This window comes from Pseudopodoces humilis, chromosome 29 (genome assembly GCF_049639895.1).
Source record: "Pseudopodoces humilis isolate 2021_Gansu_Grassland_sample_001 chromosome 29, ASM4963989v1, whole genome shotgun sequence".
NCBI classification, from domain to species: domain Eukaryota; kingdom Metazoa; phylum Chordata; class Aves; order Passeriformes; family Paridae; genus Pseudopodoces; species Pseudopodoces humilis.
The window spans coordinates 99,630-113,766 of NC_142228.1; the positions used below are offsets into that span (position 1 = coordinate 99,630).

General features: G+C 43.1%; 1 protein-coding gene across 11 annotated transcripts in view; it reads left to right on the forward strand.

Moving 5' to 3' along the window:
• The window catches only part of TANC2 (tetratricopeptide repeat, ankyrin repeat and coiled-coil containing 2), a 164,137-nt gene that overhangs the window by 84,228 nt on the left and 65,772 nt on the right, over positions 1-14,137 (forward strand). For all 11 annotated transcript variants that reach the window (XM_088067949.1, XM_014261032.2, XM_014261034.2 and 8 more), the window contains 2 exons: positions 3,229-3,415; positions 11,820-12,083. In XM_088067949.1, the coding sequence (XP_087924075.1) occupies positions 3,229-3,415; positions 11,820-12,083 (451 nt within the window). The remainder of the gene's footprint in view (positions 1-3,228; positions 3,416-11,819; positions 12,084-14,137) is intronic.

The following is a 14,137-nucleotide window of genomic DNA, read 5'->3' on the forward strand; positions in this document are numbered from 1 at the left end:
AAGACATAGAAAAACTCCACCACAAAGAATTTATAATAGTAATAAGTAATAACATTCTGGAAGATCCCATATGTAAGCTGATTGAATTTTAGATGTTGTCGTTTGAGATTGGCAGGCACTTCTGGAGATCATCTAAACCAACCTTCTGCTTCAAACAGGGCCAGCTGAGATTGGGTTGGGTTATTCCCCACCTGGAATTCTCGATACAATTCTGGTGCCCCCAACATAAAAAGACATGGAACTGAGCAGGGCTGGGCAGAGGACAAGCATCACTCCTTCCCCTGCCAGCATGACTCTTCCACATGCAGCCCAGGGTACCCCCGGCCTTCCTTGTCCGTAGCTCCCGAGTTATATTACCTTGAACTTGATGCAGTTCATTGGATTGTGAGTTTAAAGAAAATATTGGGAAAAGCTGATTAAATGGTTCAGGTGTGAGGTGTGCTGATGGAGTCCCATCAGCTGTGATAAATCAGAAGATAGTCCCACTGTGATGGGTAACTCAGTGAAAACATCTGTGTGGCGCAAGCCAAACAGCAGGCCAAAAACAGCCCTGTATTAGGTTATATTAAAAATAATAATAAACCCCATCAATTTTAAAGGGAAAAAAACAATGGAATACTTTCATTGAATGTGGCACACAAGTAGTTTTTAATTTGGCCACTACAATAAATGAGCTAGAAATCATTTTATAAAATTAAAAGCAGATTTAGAAAAATACAGTAGTGTGTTTACACATCTGAAAAATTTGCAGTATGAGGATGTGGAAAAGGTTCATGGAGAGAGAATATGCATGACAGGTGATGTAATGAATGTGTGAAACCAGAATATTCAGAGAGGCAAAATAACCAGAGCGGTCAGCTTGCCTACAGTTCCTAGAAGGCAGTGGGGAAAAAGATGTACTGGTAAGTGCCTAGAATGTGAAAGAAGGGAAAATAACAATAACTGGGATTTACGAGTGGCACTTTAAATTGGATGGAGAGAGGAGAGCGTTGCTTTGCTTGTCCCACATATTTCAAGAGAGATGACCATGGCGTCAGTAGCCACCACGTACACTGTGGGTATTTTAGAATCACTGGATTCTAAAATCTACTTGTTGTTTGAATGCTTCCAGGGATGGTGACTCCACCACTGCCTTGGGCCTGCCAGGTCCAATGCCTGACCACTCTATCGGGAAGAAATTTTCCCTGTTATCCAACCTGAACCTACCCTGGACCAACATCAGGCAATTTCCCCTTACTGTGTTGTGTGTTGCTTGGAAGAAGAGACCAACCCTCGTGTATACCACAGGGAGATTATAAATTAACATGGAAATACTCACACAGTTAATTTTCTGCTGTGTTGGGATGTCTGTGTTAATACACAAACCTGCCAGCAGAGCTGTGACATTGGCACTGTGTCCCTGCTTTGCTGATGTGCTGATCCGTGTTGGGGATATTCTGTAATTAGGCTGAGATCAATTCAGCTCCCTCTGGCATGAGAGTAGAGCCGTGGGGTGGTGATGGGGCTGTCCCATCCCCCCTGCCATGTCCTGTTGCCTCCAGCACCAGGGCAGTTACACTCTGAGTAAGGATTTTTACAAAACCCATGGGAATACTTGGACAAAGTAGGTGTTTCCTGGTAGCTTCACATGGTAGCTGCCTCCTAATATAAAACACCACGTTCAACTTTAAAAGTCCTTCCCAGACATTTTTTAAGTTTAAAATCTGGAATAGGGAGGAGGAAAAAAAAATTACATGTCAAGTCTGTTAAACAGTTTGCAAGTATGATGCTTTCTGTGGTCTCCTTCAAATGTCACAGAAAAGGGGATACAAAGCCACACAGTTATGTGGGGATGCTCACACAGAATAAAAGAAATCTCATTTAACCAGATTCCAGATGGGGAATGAACCTCTGCTGTTCCTTCCTTGGGACAGTGAGTGAAGTGCTGTCTGCTGAGCCCAGCTTCAGCCGACAGCAGCAGTGCAGAAGAGCTGGCTGTGCACTGCACTGTCCCCTGAGCCAGGGAGACGTGGGGTCACCTTCCTCTGCAGAACCCTAAAGGTAAACTTGAGGGAGGATCACATGCTGAAATTCCCATTTTTTAATGCATACTTTTTGCCAGTCCTCGAGGGGCAATGGACTGACGCTCCTGAGGGTGTGGCTCCTCCAAGTGCCCAACCTGTGAGTGGGTGCCAGTTCCATTGGTCAGTCCTGTGCAAGTAAAGTGTTGAAATTGCCTGTTTATTTAAAAAAAAAAAACAAAAAAAACCAGCAAAAACCTGAAGTCCACTGTAAGGGTGATGAAGTTGGTACACAAGAAGCCAGCTGTGCCTGCCAACCCACTTGACCCTGCATAGCAGTTTTGGCCTGCAGTTGCCTCATGACGTGTCTTCAGCAGGGAGAACCTTTTTCCAGTGGAGCTTCTGTATCCAGTAGCCTGTGATTAAAACAAGGGCTCTGTCATATATCAAATGGAATCCAAGAATGATTTTGGATTTTGAATAAATCCATCTCCCTGCACAGGATCAGATGGGTAAACTCCTCCAGGTCCCTTGTACACGGTACCCTATAGAGTCTCACCAAAAATTACTTTTAAAGCAACACCCTCTTTATGCTGTTTTATTTTCCATATTATTGAGGGTTTGTTTAAACTTTATCTGGTGGGGAAAACAGGTCTAGGCAGGGAAGGGCCGTCTGGTATCTAGATTTCTGTTGTTTTCCTGGAATGGAGGAAAAATTTATAGAGCAAAATAAAAACTGCAGCCCCAGAAAGATTCTGAGAAGATGAAAATGGCCCAGAGGTCTTTGTAGGATTTCTTAGATATGATGATTGTAGCTGTAAGTAAAGGTGAGATCACACTGCGTGCTTCCCACTCCAGAGCTGTCCACTTCAACACAGACACGGAATTTACATTCCTCTCATGTTTTTTTCATATCTGAGCTTTTTTTTTTTTAGGCTTTCAGTTCAGTGCTAACAAAACAATCAAAATTCTTGATCTAGTATGGAATCACGGTTTTGATAAATACCACTATTTATGTTTCCTGTGGCTCCTATTGAACATGGAACCTGGGATCTCTAAAGTGTGAAGGAGAAAATGAGCCCAGTGTCTGCTGGGTGGGGGTGGCCTGGTGGATGTTTTCATTTTTAACCTCAGCAGGCAAAGCAAATCCTCAAGCGTGAGCTATACGAAGACCTTCCCCCTCGCAGTGCCTGTGGTGAGTGATATGTTCCTGCTTCCCATTTTCCAGAGCTCGGCGGTGACGCAGCGCATCAGCCCCTGCTCCACGCTGACGAGCAGCACGGCCTCGCCGCCGGCCAGCAGCCCCTGCTCCACGCTGCCGCCCGTCAGCACCAGCGTCACGGCCAAGGACTGCACCTATGGGGCTGTCACCAGCCCCACATCCACACTGGAGAGCAGAGACAGCGGCATCATTGGTGAGTGTTGGGCCATACTCCTCCTCTTCCTCCTCCTGCTCCTCCTCCTCTTCCTCACTGCTGCTGGCTGAGCCTCCGTGCACTGGGCTGGTCTAAGAAGGGTAGCTGTATCGTCAGAGGATCCCAGGATGGTTTGAATTGGAAAGGATCTTAAAGACCATCCTGTTCCACTGCTTGCCATGGCAGGGACACTTTCCACTATCACACGTCACTCTAAGCCCCAGTGTCCAGCCTGGCCTTGGGCACTGCCAGGGATCCAGGGGCAGCCCCAGCTGCTCTGGGCACCTGTGCCAGGGCTTCCCCACCTGTGCAGGGAACAATTCCTTCCCACTATCCCATCTATCCCTGCCCTCTGGCAGTGGGAAGCCGTTCCCTGTGTCCTGTCAGTCCAGGATCTTGTCCCAGGTCCCTCTCCAGTTCTCCTGGAGCCCCTGTGGACACTTGAAGGGGCTCTGAGCTCTCCCTGGAGCCTTCTGTTCTCCAGTCTGAATAACCCCTGCTCTCCCAGCTTGGCTCCAGAGCAGAGGGATTCCAGGCATGTCATCAATTCAGTGACTACCTCTGGACTCACCCCAGCTGTTTCATGTCCCTTGGGAACCCCAGAGCTGGATGCAGTGCTCTATTTAGATAATATTATTTATCTATGTTTGCTAATTAAGGGGATGTTTTTGCATAATTCAGGTTAATAGTGCAGTGACCAAGGTGATCTGTGCCCCTCCATCTTCCATTCCTCATAGGTAAAACTACATAGTAGTTGGTGAAAATTAGGATGTATGAAGTTGATAACTTCGCTTCAATTAATTTACTTTTGGAACTTTAATGGTTTAAATTGTGCAAGAGAAAGCCTTGGGTAGGATCTGAACTAAATTATCACAAATTTCAGTGAATTTCTGTAGGTGCTGTAGCAGGTTTCCATTTGAGTGATCTGTGGGTTGCAAGTGTAAGGAATCTGGAGAAAATAACATATACAGGTTAATTCTGTTCAGTAGCTCTGCAGTCACAATGGGAAAACATTTTTGTTTGTATGACATCAAACAGGATGATCGTCACTTGGGTGTCTTTGCCACATGTTCTAGGTTGAGTATTTCCCCAGCTTAAGAAGATTTTATTTTGCCAACAATATATGTAGTATTTTTTAAAAAAGTAAAAAAAGGCAGGTTGATAATTTAGGGAAGTTAGTTGCACTAGTGGTTAACATTTTGCTTGGCTAATCAGGGAGTCTGGGCTTAGTTCAGCTCTTGGATGCCACAGCAACCCTTGCAGAACTTCTGCCTGCATGATCTTAAAATGCAAATGGGTGAGCTATTCTGAGCTGTGTGCCAAAGTAGGTTAATGAATCCTGGGAAAAGTCACTGCAGAATCCCACCCCCTCGCCTCCCTGCTCAGCATGTCCCACCATCAGAGTTCCACCTTCTCCCACATCCAGCCCCAAAGCTCGGCTGGGCTGGAGGGTCACAGTGAGTAGTGAGTGGATGTTTGATTCCAGCTGGGTCCTGTGTCTGCCCAAGCTGTCAGTTGGTTCTAAGAGCTGAGCAAAGGTTGAAAGGATAAAAAAAAAGTTATAAGATCCAGATCTTCACATTCAGATATTCTTTATTTGTAAAAGAAAAGCAGTGGGGAATGGGGGAGAAGGTAAGCCAAGAGGAGAGGTAGGAGCAAGTCAGCCCTTTCTTCTGGATGCCACAGAAACCTTTCCATGTAAAACAGAATGGCTGGTGAAAATCCTGACCTGACTGTAACCTCTGAATACCTTCCAGGATTTTTTGGCTCTCACTGTGTAAAAGCAGCCAGCTGTTGATGTTAAAAAAATCTGCTACTGAAAAGAAAACTGGTCAAAGAATCATGTGCTGCTCTGAGGAAACTTTGACCTCACAGCCCTCCAGTGTGAGCTTGGAAGCTTTGCTGCTGGAATGCAGCAGAATACAGGGAAACCTCCACCAGTCTTATCAATCCTTTGAAATAAACAGCAAACTTTTCTTGCTAGTATGCAAAGCTTATCCAAATGATGTTCAAGCAGCAGTTTGTCATTAGCAGCAATCTCCTAAGGAAGGGCTGTTTTCCATGTTGCATCTTCCTGTAGAAGTGTGTTCATACACCTCAAGTTGAAACGGGGGCACACTTTTTCCCTGGTATGATCTGTACTCTGTTCCATGCTGGATTGTCAGGGGATCATCCTGTGCAGGGACACAGGTAAGAAGGAAGAGCAGCTTAAAAGGGAAAGCAGTGAGCAGTGGAAATCCTCTGGTCCCCCTGCTACAGTGAATTGTACAGGTCCTGTACCGTATGGACCAGATGCCTTCACTTAGATTTTGTGGATTTATTTGATGGAAAATAACATATAAAGGAGCTCTATCCCCTACTGGGAGTCCCTGTCCTATAGCTTCTTTGAATTACTCTTTCTTTGCTATTTTTTTTCTCTTATTCCTGAGCTTTTATCAAGATCCTGCCTTCTACACATGTATGTGTTTGTTTGTTAAAAATAGGTTTGTTAATAAATTTGCCTAAGCGCCTGATAAGCAAAATAGATGCTGCTAAGCAGAATATATGCTGCTGACAATGAAACAAGATGGATTTATTTCCAACTTCATCTGCTTTGAGAAGGGAACAAAGAGCAGCTCAAAAGGCGTGTCAAGATAAATTTAACTCAGGTTAAATATTTTTGTGATCTTACAGTTAAAGCATTTGAATTCTGACATTCTCATCAGTATTATGAAATGCTCTGTTAATAATGAATAACATTTCTTAGAATTACAGATCTTTTTTTTACTCTCAATGGCTTCTAGTTGGGCTCATTCCCCAAAGAGGAGTGTCCTGAAAAATGCCTCATCTCAGTGACTAGTGAGCTTTTGTTCACTAATGCACCTTCATATTTTAGGTGATGGGGATGATGGTTCAGGAGGAGAAAAGGGAGCTAACTTTTCAAGTTTCTCATCAGCTCTCGAGCCAGATCAGTTGCTCACCACCACACACCCAATGCCTTGCCAGTTCCCCACCTTTCAGGTACCAACTACTCCTTTCAGGTAGATGTAGAGAACAGTAAGGTCTCTCCGAGTTTCTTTTTATCCTGGCTGAGTTGCCCCAGCTCCCTCAGCTGTTCCTCATCAGACTTGACCTCCAGATCCCTTCCCAAGCTCTGTTGCCTTCTCTGGACACGGTCCAGCCCCTTCATGTGTTTTTGTAGGAACATGTTTGTAGAGAGAAAGCTCAGCATAAAGAGTCAGGCTGGGCAAGGTTAAGAGCCAGTGGCTTATGGCCATTCCTGCAGTTCCATAAGCTGCTGCCTCTAATTTTTGTGCCTCTCTGTTGCAGAGATGTCACTCCAGATGTGCCTGTGTCTGTGCTCTGTAAAAGGGGTATGTGTAAATAATAGGCAGGGGGACAGGTTGATGTTTTGGTAAAGATTGTTAAGGTTGCTATCTCTGTATTAGAGTTGGGACCTTTTTAACAGATATTTTTCATGTTCATAGTAGTGGACTGTGCTTTACAACATTAATTACTTTGTTTCCGTAAGTAATCAAAGCAGTTTCTAAGCTGAAGTTTTGCTGAGCTGTTCTGTCTCACAGTGTTTGCAGGGAGTTGGGCTCAGGAGGTGGGAGGGTCTCGCTCTGTTGCAGCGCTGTTTTACCCAGACCCTGCATTTCTAGCCTGAGTAGCAGCCATGATAGCTCTGCAATGCAATCATCCCATTTGTCATCCCATTCTTTATCCTATTCCTCATCCCATTCCTCTTCCTGCTTGTCAGCTGGTGCAGCAGGGAATTCAGATCTAGCACAGAATAGATTTAGGGTCAGGTGATGTTACTGTTGAGGTATTTTTCATTTTGTTTTGAGACCTTTTCTGTGCTCACCATAATTTATAACACCCCTAGGCCTGACACAGAAATGGCTTTACCTGTTTAATCTCTGTCTATTTGCAGGATTGTTTATATGAATTAAATCAGTGATATTTTTTTTTTTCCCTTTTATTTTTTTTTTTTTTATCCTATTTGAGACCATTTTTGAAAGAGAAGTTAAACATCCAGAAAGTGGTGTGGATTTTGGCCTCAAGCCTTGTTGAGGACAGACCTCGGGCTTTTTGGGTTTGGGTTTTTTTGTGTGGAGGTGCCATAAACTCACTGCCTGGTGGTGTCCAGCAGAGAATAATGTTCTAAAGGTGTGCCAAGGTTGTTGGGGCACTGACCGCATGTGACTGCCCAAGGTTTCCCTTAGGAATAGTTTGGACTTACACTTTCTGCCTGCCATATTTTTCTGTTTGGCAGCTGGAGCAGTCTCGGGTGATGTGGCTATATTTAGGTGTATCCTGTGGCTGAGTTTATGGAGGCTTATGTAGATTAGGGTAAAAAATTTATTTCACTCCTTGCCAACTTGTACGTGTTAGCTGGGACATTTCTAATGGAATTAGGCAAGTGGTGCTGAAGTGAAATGAGGTTAATTCAGGCTGGGTTTGTAGCTCATTGCAGTGTATCATAGGAAAGCTCATTGCTTTGCTGCAGTTATTTCTTTAAATCAACAAAATCCCTGTATCTTACTTGAGGCACTATAAATCTTTACATGTAATTAATGTTACAGCTGTTGGTCATTGTCACATGGGACCTACAAAAACTGCTCTCCCACAGTTACAGCAAGAAGGTGAATGTAAAGGTTGATGTTTCTCAGGCATGATCTTTGTCTTGAGGAGAATTAGATGGAATGTTAAAAATTCCCTTGTGTGTTTGACTAGAGGTGCATTCAGTTGAAAACCTCCCAGGGCACAGGCCAGCTTGCAACTGAATGAGAAATAATATTTGTGGCCTGTAAATACACAAAACTGTCTTGAGAAGTGTAGTGCTGTCTGTAGTGCTGAGCTGCTGTTGTGGGGGGCTGCTGCTGCTTCGGTACAGCTCTGTTGTTTCCCCAAAGAAATAAAAATATTTTACCCATGTTATTTGCAAAAAGTTATAATCGGAGCTTTTGTTTCCAAAAGCAACAAGCCACGCTGGAAAAGGAAAGTTTGACAGAGGAAACACAAGAGTAAATCTTGACTACTTAAAGCAGGGTGGGATTGTGAAATGACTCCAGCACTTCTGGAGTGTGTTCCCTCCTAGCACCACAGTCCATGTGCCTTCAAAGCTGCTTGAGGCTGTTGCAGGTAGTGCTGGTGCTGTGGGTGGGATGGGATCATGGGGACAGAGATTCAGCAAATCCCAGGAAAAAGCTGCAGACAGGGTTGCAGACGGGCACCGCACTGCCTGCGCACTCATCCAAGGGGCTTTCCATGGGATAGCATTCATTATGTGTTTTCCAGCAGTCAGATGATCTGGATGCCTTGAATTCTGTCTGTGCTCATGTTAAATAGCGTGAGACTGTGCCAGTGGAGACTGGAGATACAGCTATGTATCTATAAATATATAGATCTGTATGCACACTTGTCTATACTTATGTCCCTGTGGTATTACTTCAGTGCTGTAGAGAACCTCAGCTATTTGTGCATGTCAGGTTTCTCCTGTTCTGTGTGTGACTCACTGCCCCTTCCTTCTCCATCCCTGCAGTATCTTGTTTGCTCCCAGCAGCTGCCAGCACGCACTGTGGTTGGGGTGATCCAATGGAGCAGGGCCTATGCACAGCGAGGTTCTGGTTTTTTTTCACCAGGGTTGTGCTTTTTTGTCTGGATTTAGCAGTTGAAGAACTTCAAGGGTTCTCCTGTAGCCTCTTGTGTGCCTGTGGGTTCCTACCATGGCACCCCCAGTGCGTCCCATCTGTGCCCTGATGTGCTGGGTCCCTTGGAGACTGGTCAGTTCAACTCAAAGATTGCAATTATTTTTTTAGCTTTTGATTAATGAGGTGTCCTTATTTTTAAAAACAATAGAATTATAGAGTGGTTTGTGTTGGAAGGGACCTTTAAAGACCAGCTACTTCCAGTGCCCTTGCACTGTCCCCAGGTATCACATCCACGTGTTTTTTTGAATGTTTCCAGGGATGGTGCCTCTATCTCACTGGCCTGGACAGCCTGTTCCAGGACTTCACCATCCTTTCAATGAAGACATTTTCCCTAATATCCAGCCTTCACCTTCCTTGGTTGCAGCCTGAGGCTGTTTCCTCTCATCCTGGCAGAAAGAAATGGAATGGGAAAGAAGGGAATAGGAATGGTAGTGGGATGGGATAGGAGTAGGAGTAGGAGTAGGAGTAGGAGTAGGAGTAGGAGTAGGAGTAGGAATAGAATAGAATAGAATAGAATAGAATAGAATAGAATAGAATAGAATAGAATAGAATAGAATAGAATAGAATAGAATAGAATAGAATATTTCAGTGTGAAGGGACCTACAACGATCACCTGATCCAACTCCCTGACCATTTCAGGGCTGGCCAGATCTTTGCACTTCCATTGTATTTATCTGCCAATTTGGCGTTCACAACTTTTCTCCCCTGAATATCACTCTGCATCTTAGTAGTTGCAGGTAATGAAAATTTTCTGAAATTACCTTTCTGAAATGTGCTTTCTCCAGTTGTCACTGTGAAGGTGAGCAGCTCTAGGGGTGACACTATGGGAGATGTGTCAGCTCAGTGTGTCCATTCATGTTGCTGACTTGCAGCTAACCTGATGCTTTTGCTTTTTAACTAAAATTAAAATTATTTTGGTTTATAATAGCTCCTAGAAGAGACTAAATCCATAGAGCCATCACTTCAGCATGTGTAGAAGCACTTAGATTACCCAGGGCTGTTCAGCAGGTAAATTAATCCACAGGGAACCTTCCTAAATACCTGATTCAATAACGAGTTTGCACATAAAACAGTTTTAGTGTAAACCAGAGAAAATTATCTTTAAAATGAACACAAATTGTTGATTAGAAAAAGGGGCAGCAGGACTTAATAGCTCTTTTTTTTTTCTTTTTTCTTGTTTCACTTAGAGAAAACTTATTTTGACACATGGTTGTTTTGTTTTTTCTCAGTTTGATGTGTTGGAAGATGACTGATGTCAGCTGCTGATTTTTTTCTACAAAGACTAATTAGACATATACTGAGATAGGCTTTTAAAAGTAATGGATTCTAATAGGATCAATGGGGTTGTTTTCTGTGAACAAAAAACTTGGCATGCCTTGCTCTGCAAACTCAGTCTTTGAAATGGAGTTTTTTTATAGAGAATCATTTCAAACATATTTCTTAGACAATTTGAGGGAGCAAGTGTGTGAACAGTGAAAGTGTGTAAAAGTAATTTTTTTATCTTAAATCATAAATATGTTTACCTGACACCAAGCCTGAGTATAAATGCCAAGAAGTAAATATCAGTTCTTAGCAGTTGCATGTGTTGGTTTTAAATTTCAAAATACGTTGCAGGTAACTAAATTTTGAAGCATTGGATGGGACGCAAAGATACTGAACCCACTCCCTAGAAAAAAAACCCAATACTGGCCAAGCCATAGAAATAGGGGTGAAGATTGAAGCTGTTGTTAGGGTGGATAAAGAACAGGTTTCCCAGAGAAGCTGTGGCTTCCACTATCCCAGGTTGCTCCTGCCCTGTTCCTGGAAGTGCCCGAGGCCAGGTTGGAGATGGAGCTTGGAGCAGGTGTCCCTGCCCATGGCAGGGGGTGGAACTGGATGGTATGTAAGGTCACTTCCAACCCAAGCCATTCTTTGTTTCTCTAACATACTCAGATAAGCTGGTGTGGGTGTTGGGACCTTGTCTCAGTGACTAAGATTATGACCTTGAATTAATGTATTGGGGACTAAAGATGAGAGGAAAGTCAATAGTCTAAAGAGATTTACAGCTGTGGGTAACTACGCTGGAATCCAGAAGAGAAAATACAAATGGGGAGAACATGGGGATGTTCTGGATCAATTGAGTATTGTCACTTCCCAGCAAAAATCCTCACCTGTTAAATAAAATTATATAGGGGAAACTGAGTGGATTGCAGTTCATAAAAACTTACTGTCAGTCAAATGAGATAAGGGCTTCGGTTTCTGAACCAAACTAATCCATGGAAGCTGGTTGTTCAGGCAGGTTCAGTGGAGGCTTCTTAGTGTCAGACCTTGCAAAGTTCTGCAGACATTTCCTGGAAATGGAAAGGTAGAAACTATGATGCCAATTAAAAGACATGAGGAGCCATGACAATGTTTCCTCCTAAATAATTTCTATTATTTCTGGAATGGTGTATTTGAATACAATGCAGCAGAGAATTTTTAATACTCTTTGTAATTACAAATGGCTTTTAATGATATGAGCCAAAACATTAGAGCTTAAATGTTCTTTTAGAAGTCGTAAGCAGAAACACTATCATTAAACTAAAATCCATAATCTCTGATTTATGTGAATGTGGAAAATATGATGAAGATAATTTTTGGCTCTTGCGTGTCTCAGCTTGGCATTGAGCAGCATGTGTTCAAGCCACTCTTGCTTTGTTACTCATTTTGTTATAATTTCTTCCTTCAAGCTACGTTGACAAGTTACTCTGAGAATGTGGAACGTACTAAATATGGAGGGGAAAGCAGTAAGGAACTTGGATCTGGGGGAAATCTTAAACAGTGGCAATCCCAGAAATCCAGCATGGACTCCTGCCTGTACCGCGTGGACGAGAACATGTCAGCCTCCACCTACAGCCTCAACAAAATCCCCGAGAGGAACCTGGAGACGGTCCTGTCCCAGTCAGTGCAGTCAATTCCCCTTTACCTTATGCCACGGCCAAATTCAGTAGCAGGTAAGAAATTAATGTTTGTGCGTTTAGGTCAGAGCCAGACACAGCACACAGATGTCACAACTGTTTCCTTATCCAGGAATCTCCTTCCTGGAGTCATCATCCTAAGAATGACAAAAATCGTTTTTTTGTTTGACTTACTGTTTCTAAATGGAAAATTCCTCCGTGGAAACCTGTTTCTGATGGTGTTTAATGGTTATTTCAGCAATTTATGGTCCCTTTCTTACAAAATTATACAACAAGATTACAGGAGAATATGTTTAAAAAGGAAAAAAAAAAACAGATTCTTTACTGTCATTACAATGCAAATGTCTTGGTTTTAAGGTGCCAAGACATAATGGCTATTTCTGCTATTTCAAAGGATTCATTGCAAGTAAAATCAAGTGTCTGATATTCTCTGAAGAGCTTAAGAGCTCTGGGGTTAAGAGAATGGTGGTACTTCCTGTCTACAGATTTGCTCTGGGTCCTGTCTCTCCCGGTGGACTGTGTCCCAAACATCTCACACCTCACAGCACCTGGCATTTGCTAGTGACTGACATTTTTTGTCTTGGCATAAAATCAACATTATTTTCATTTAAATTCATGTCTGCTCTTCAAAACATTTCTAAATGATGCTGTGCCATACCTTATTGATGTCTTTTACCTTCATTCCCCTGAATCTGGTAACAGCAGGGCAAAAAAACAGTGATGGGATTAGAAATACTAAAGCTTTGCTGGAAAGCTGCTTGCTTAGAGTTACTCCCCATTCCTTTATTGCCCCATTTTTATTTTTTTTTCCTTTGTGGGTAACTTCTCTGGGGTAGAATGTGTTGTCTATGTGTCTGTGTAGACATGTGGAGAAATTCACACTAAGAATTCTGAGTCCTGGTGGACGCTGCTCCAGAAAACCCAGAGACAATTCTGAGAGGTACCCCATAGAGCCTGGGATGTTTTCTGTTAAATCAGCATCCCTTGGTGAACCAGGCTGCATTGCATAACTGGATTAGTTTTCCTTTTTAATCTCACTTTGGCCGGTCACAGACCTAAAAGCGGTGTAGAAATGAAATTTACAGATGGTGAAGTAAACCTCCAGAGCATGGAGGTGCAGCACAGTCTGAAAACCTGAGATTTCAGACTGGAGAGAGGGGAGAGAAAAAAACTTGAAAACTCTGCTTGCTTTAGATTAATTCCTTATAAATGACATTATGTAAACACCTTTCAAGGCAAACAGAGTAGGCTGGGCATCATAAATTTAAATACATGTGTGTTGATGTAATTGTCTTTGGAAGCTGCTGACTTGCTTGGTGCACTTAGAGGCAAATAGTATTTCAAGAGGAAACCATGCAGTAAAGTTCAGGAACAACTTTTCCTTCTGGATGTTTATTTTTTAGTAGAGATTTTGCTGTTTTGAAGTGCTGTGTCAGCTAACACAGTTCACGTTTGTCCTAGTTTAGAGCAAATTTGGGAGAGAACCTCCAAATTGGGTTCCCCCAGAAAAGAAAAAATCAGACAGCCCCTGCCCCCAACTGGTTCGGGGAAAAAAGGTTCCTTGGAGAGAAGTGGAAAAAACTGTTTTTTTAATAGAAATTAAATAATATTAAACAATAAAACTTCTTGCTGTTCGATGAGATGGCAAATCAAGGAAGTCCTTTTCATGTGGTGTAGCTTTTCTCGTTCAGGTTCTTATCAGTCCCTCCGGTGCAGGAAAGTGCCGAGGCCCAGGCCCCGGTGGACCACAGGCCTGAGCTCCTGGGGTTTGTCTGGGTGTTTTTCAGCCCAAAGCAGGTTTGAACAGATCCAAGAAAAAAATGAAAAAAAGTCCAGGGAGCTCCTCTGCCTCAGCTAGCTAAAACTAACTAACAGTAAAAGAGAAGCTCTGTCCCGCTGTCTGTCCGTGCTGCAGGTACCACAGTCCAGGAGCAGGATGCAAGGGAGTGATGTTTTCCTTCAACACAAACTGCAGCTTCTTCTTCCCCCCTTTGCTCTCAGAGCCGGTCTTAAAGGTGCAGAACTTAATATGTAATATAAACCAGGCAATTGGGGATACCAGTATCATAAAGTCACCCCAGGACATTCCA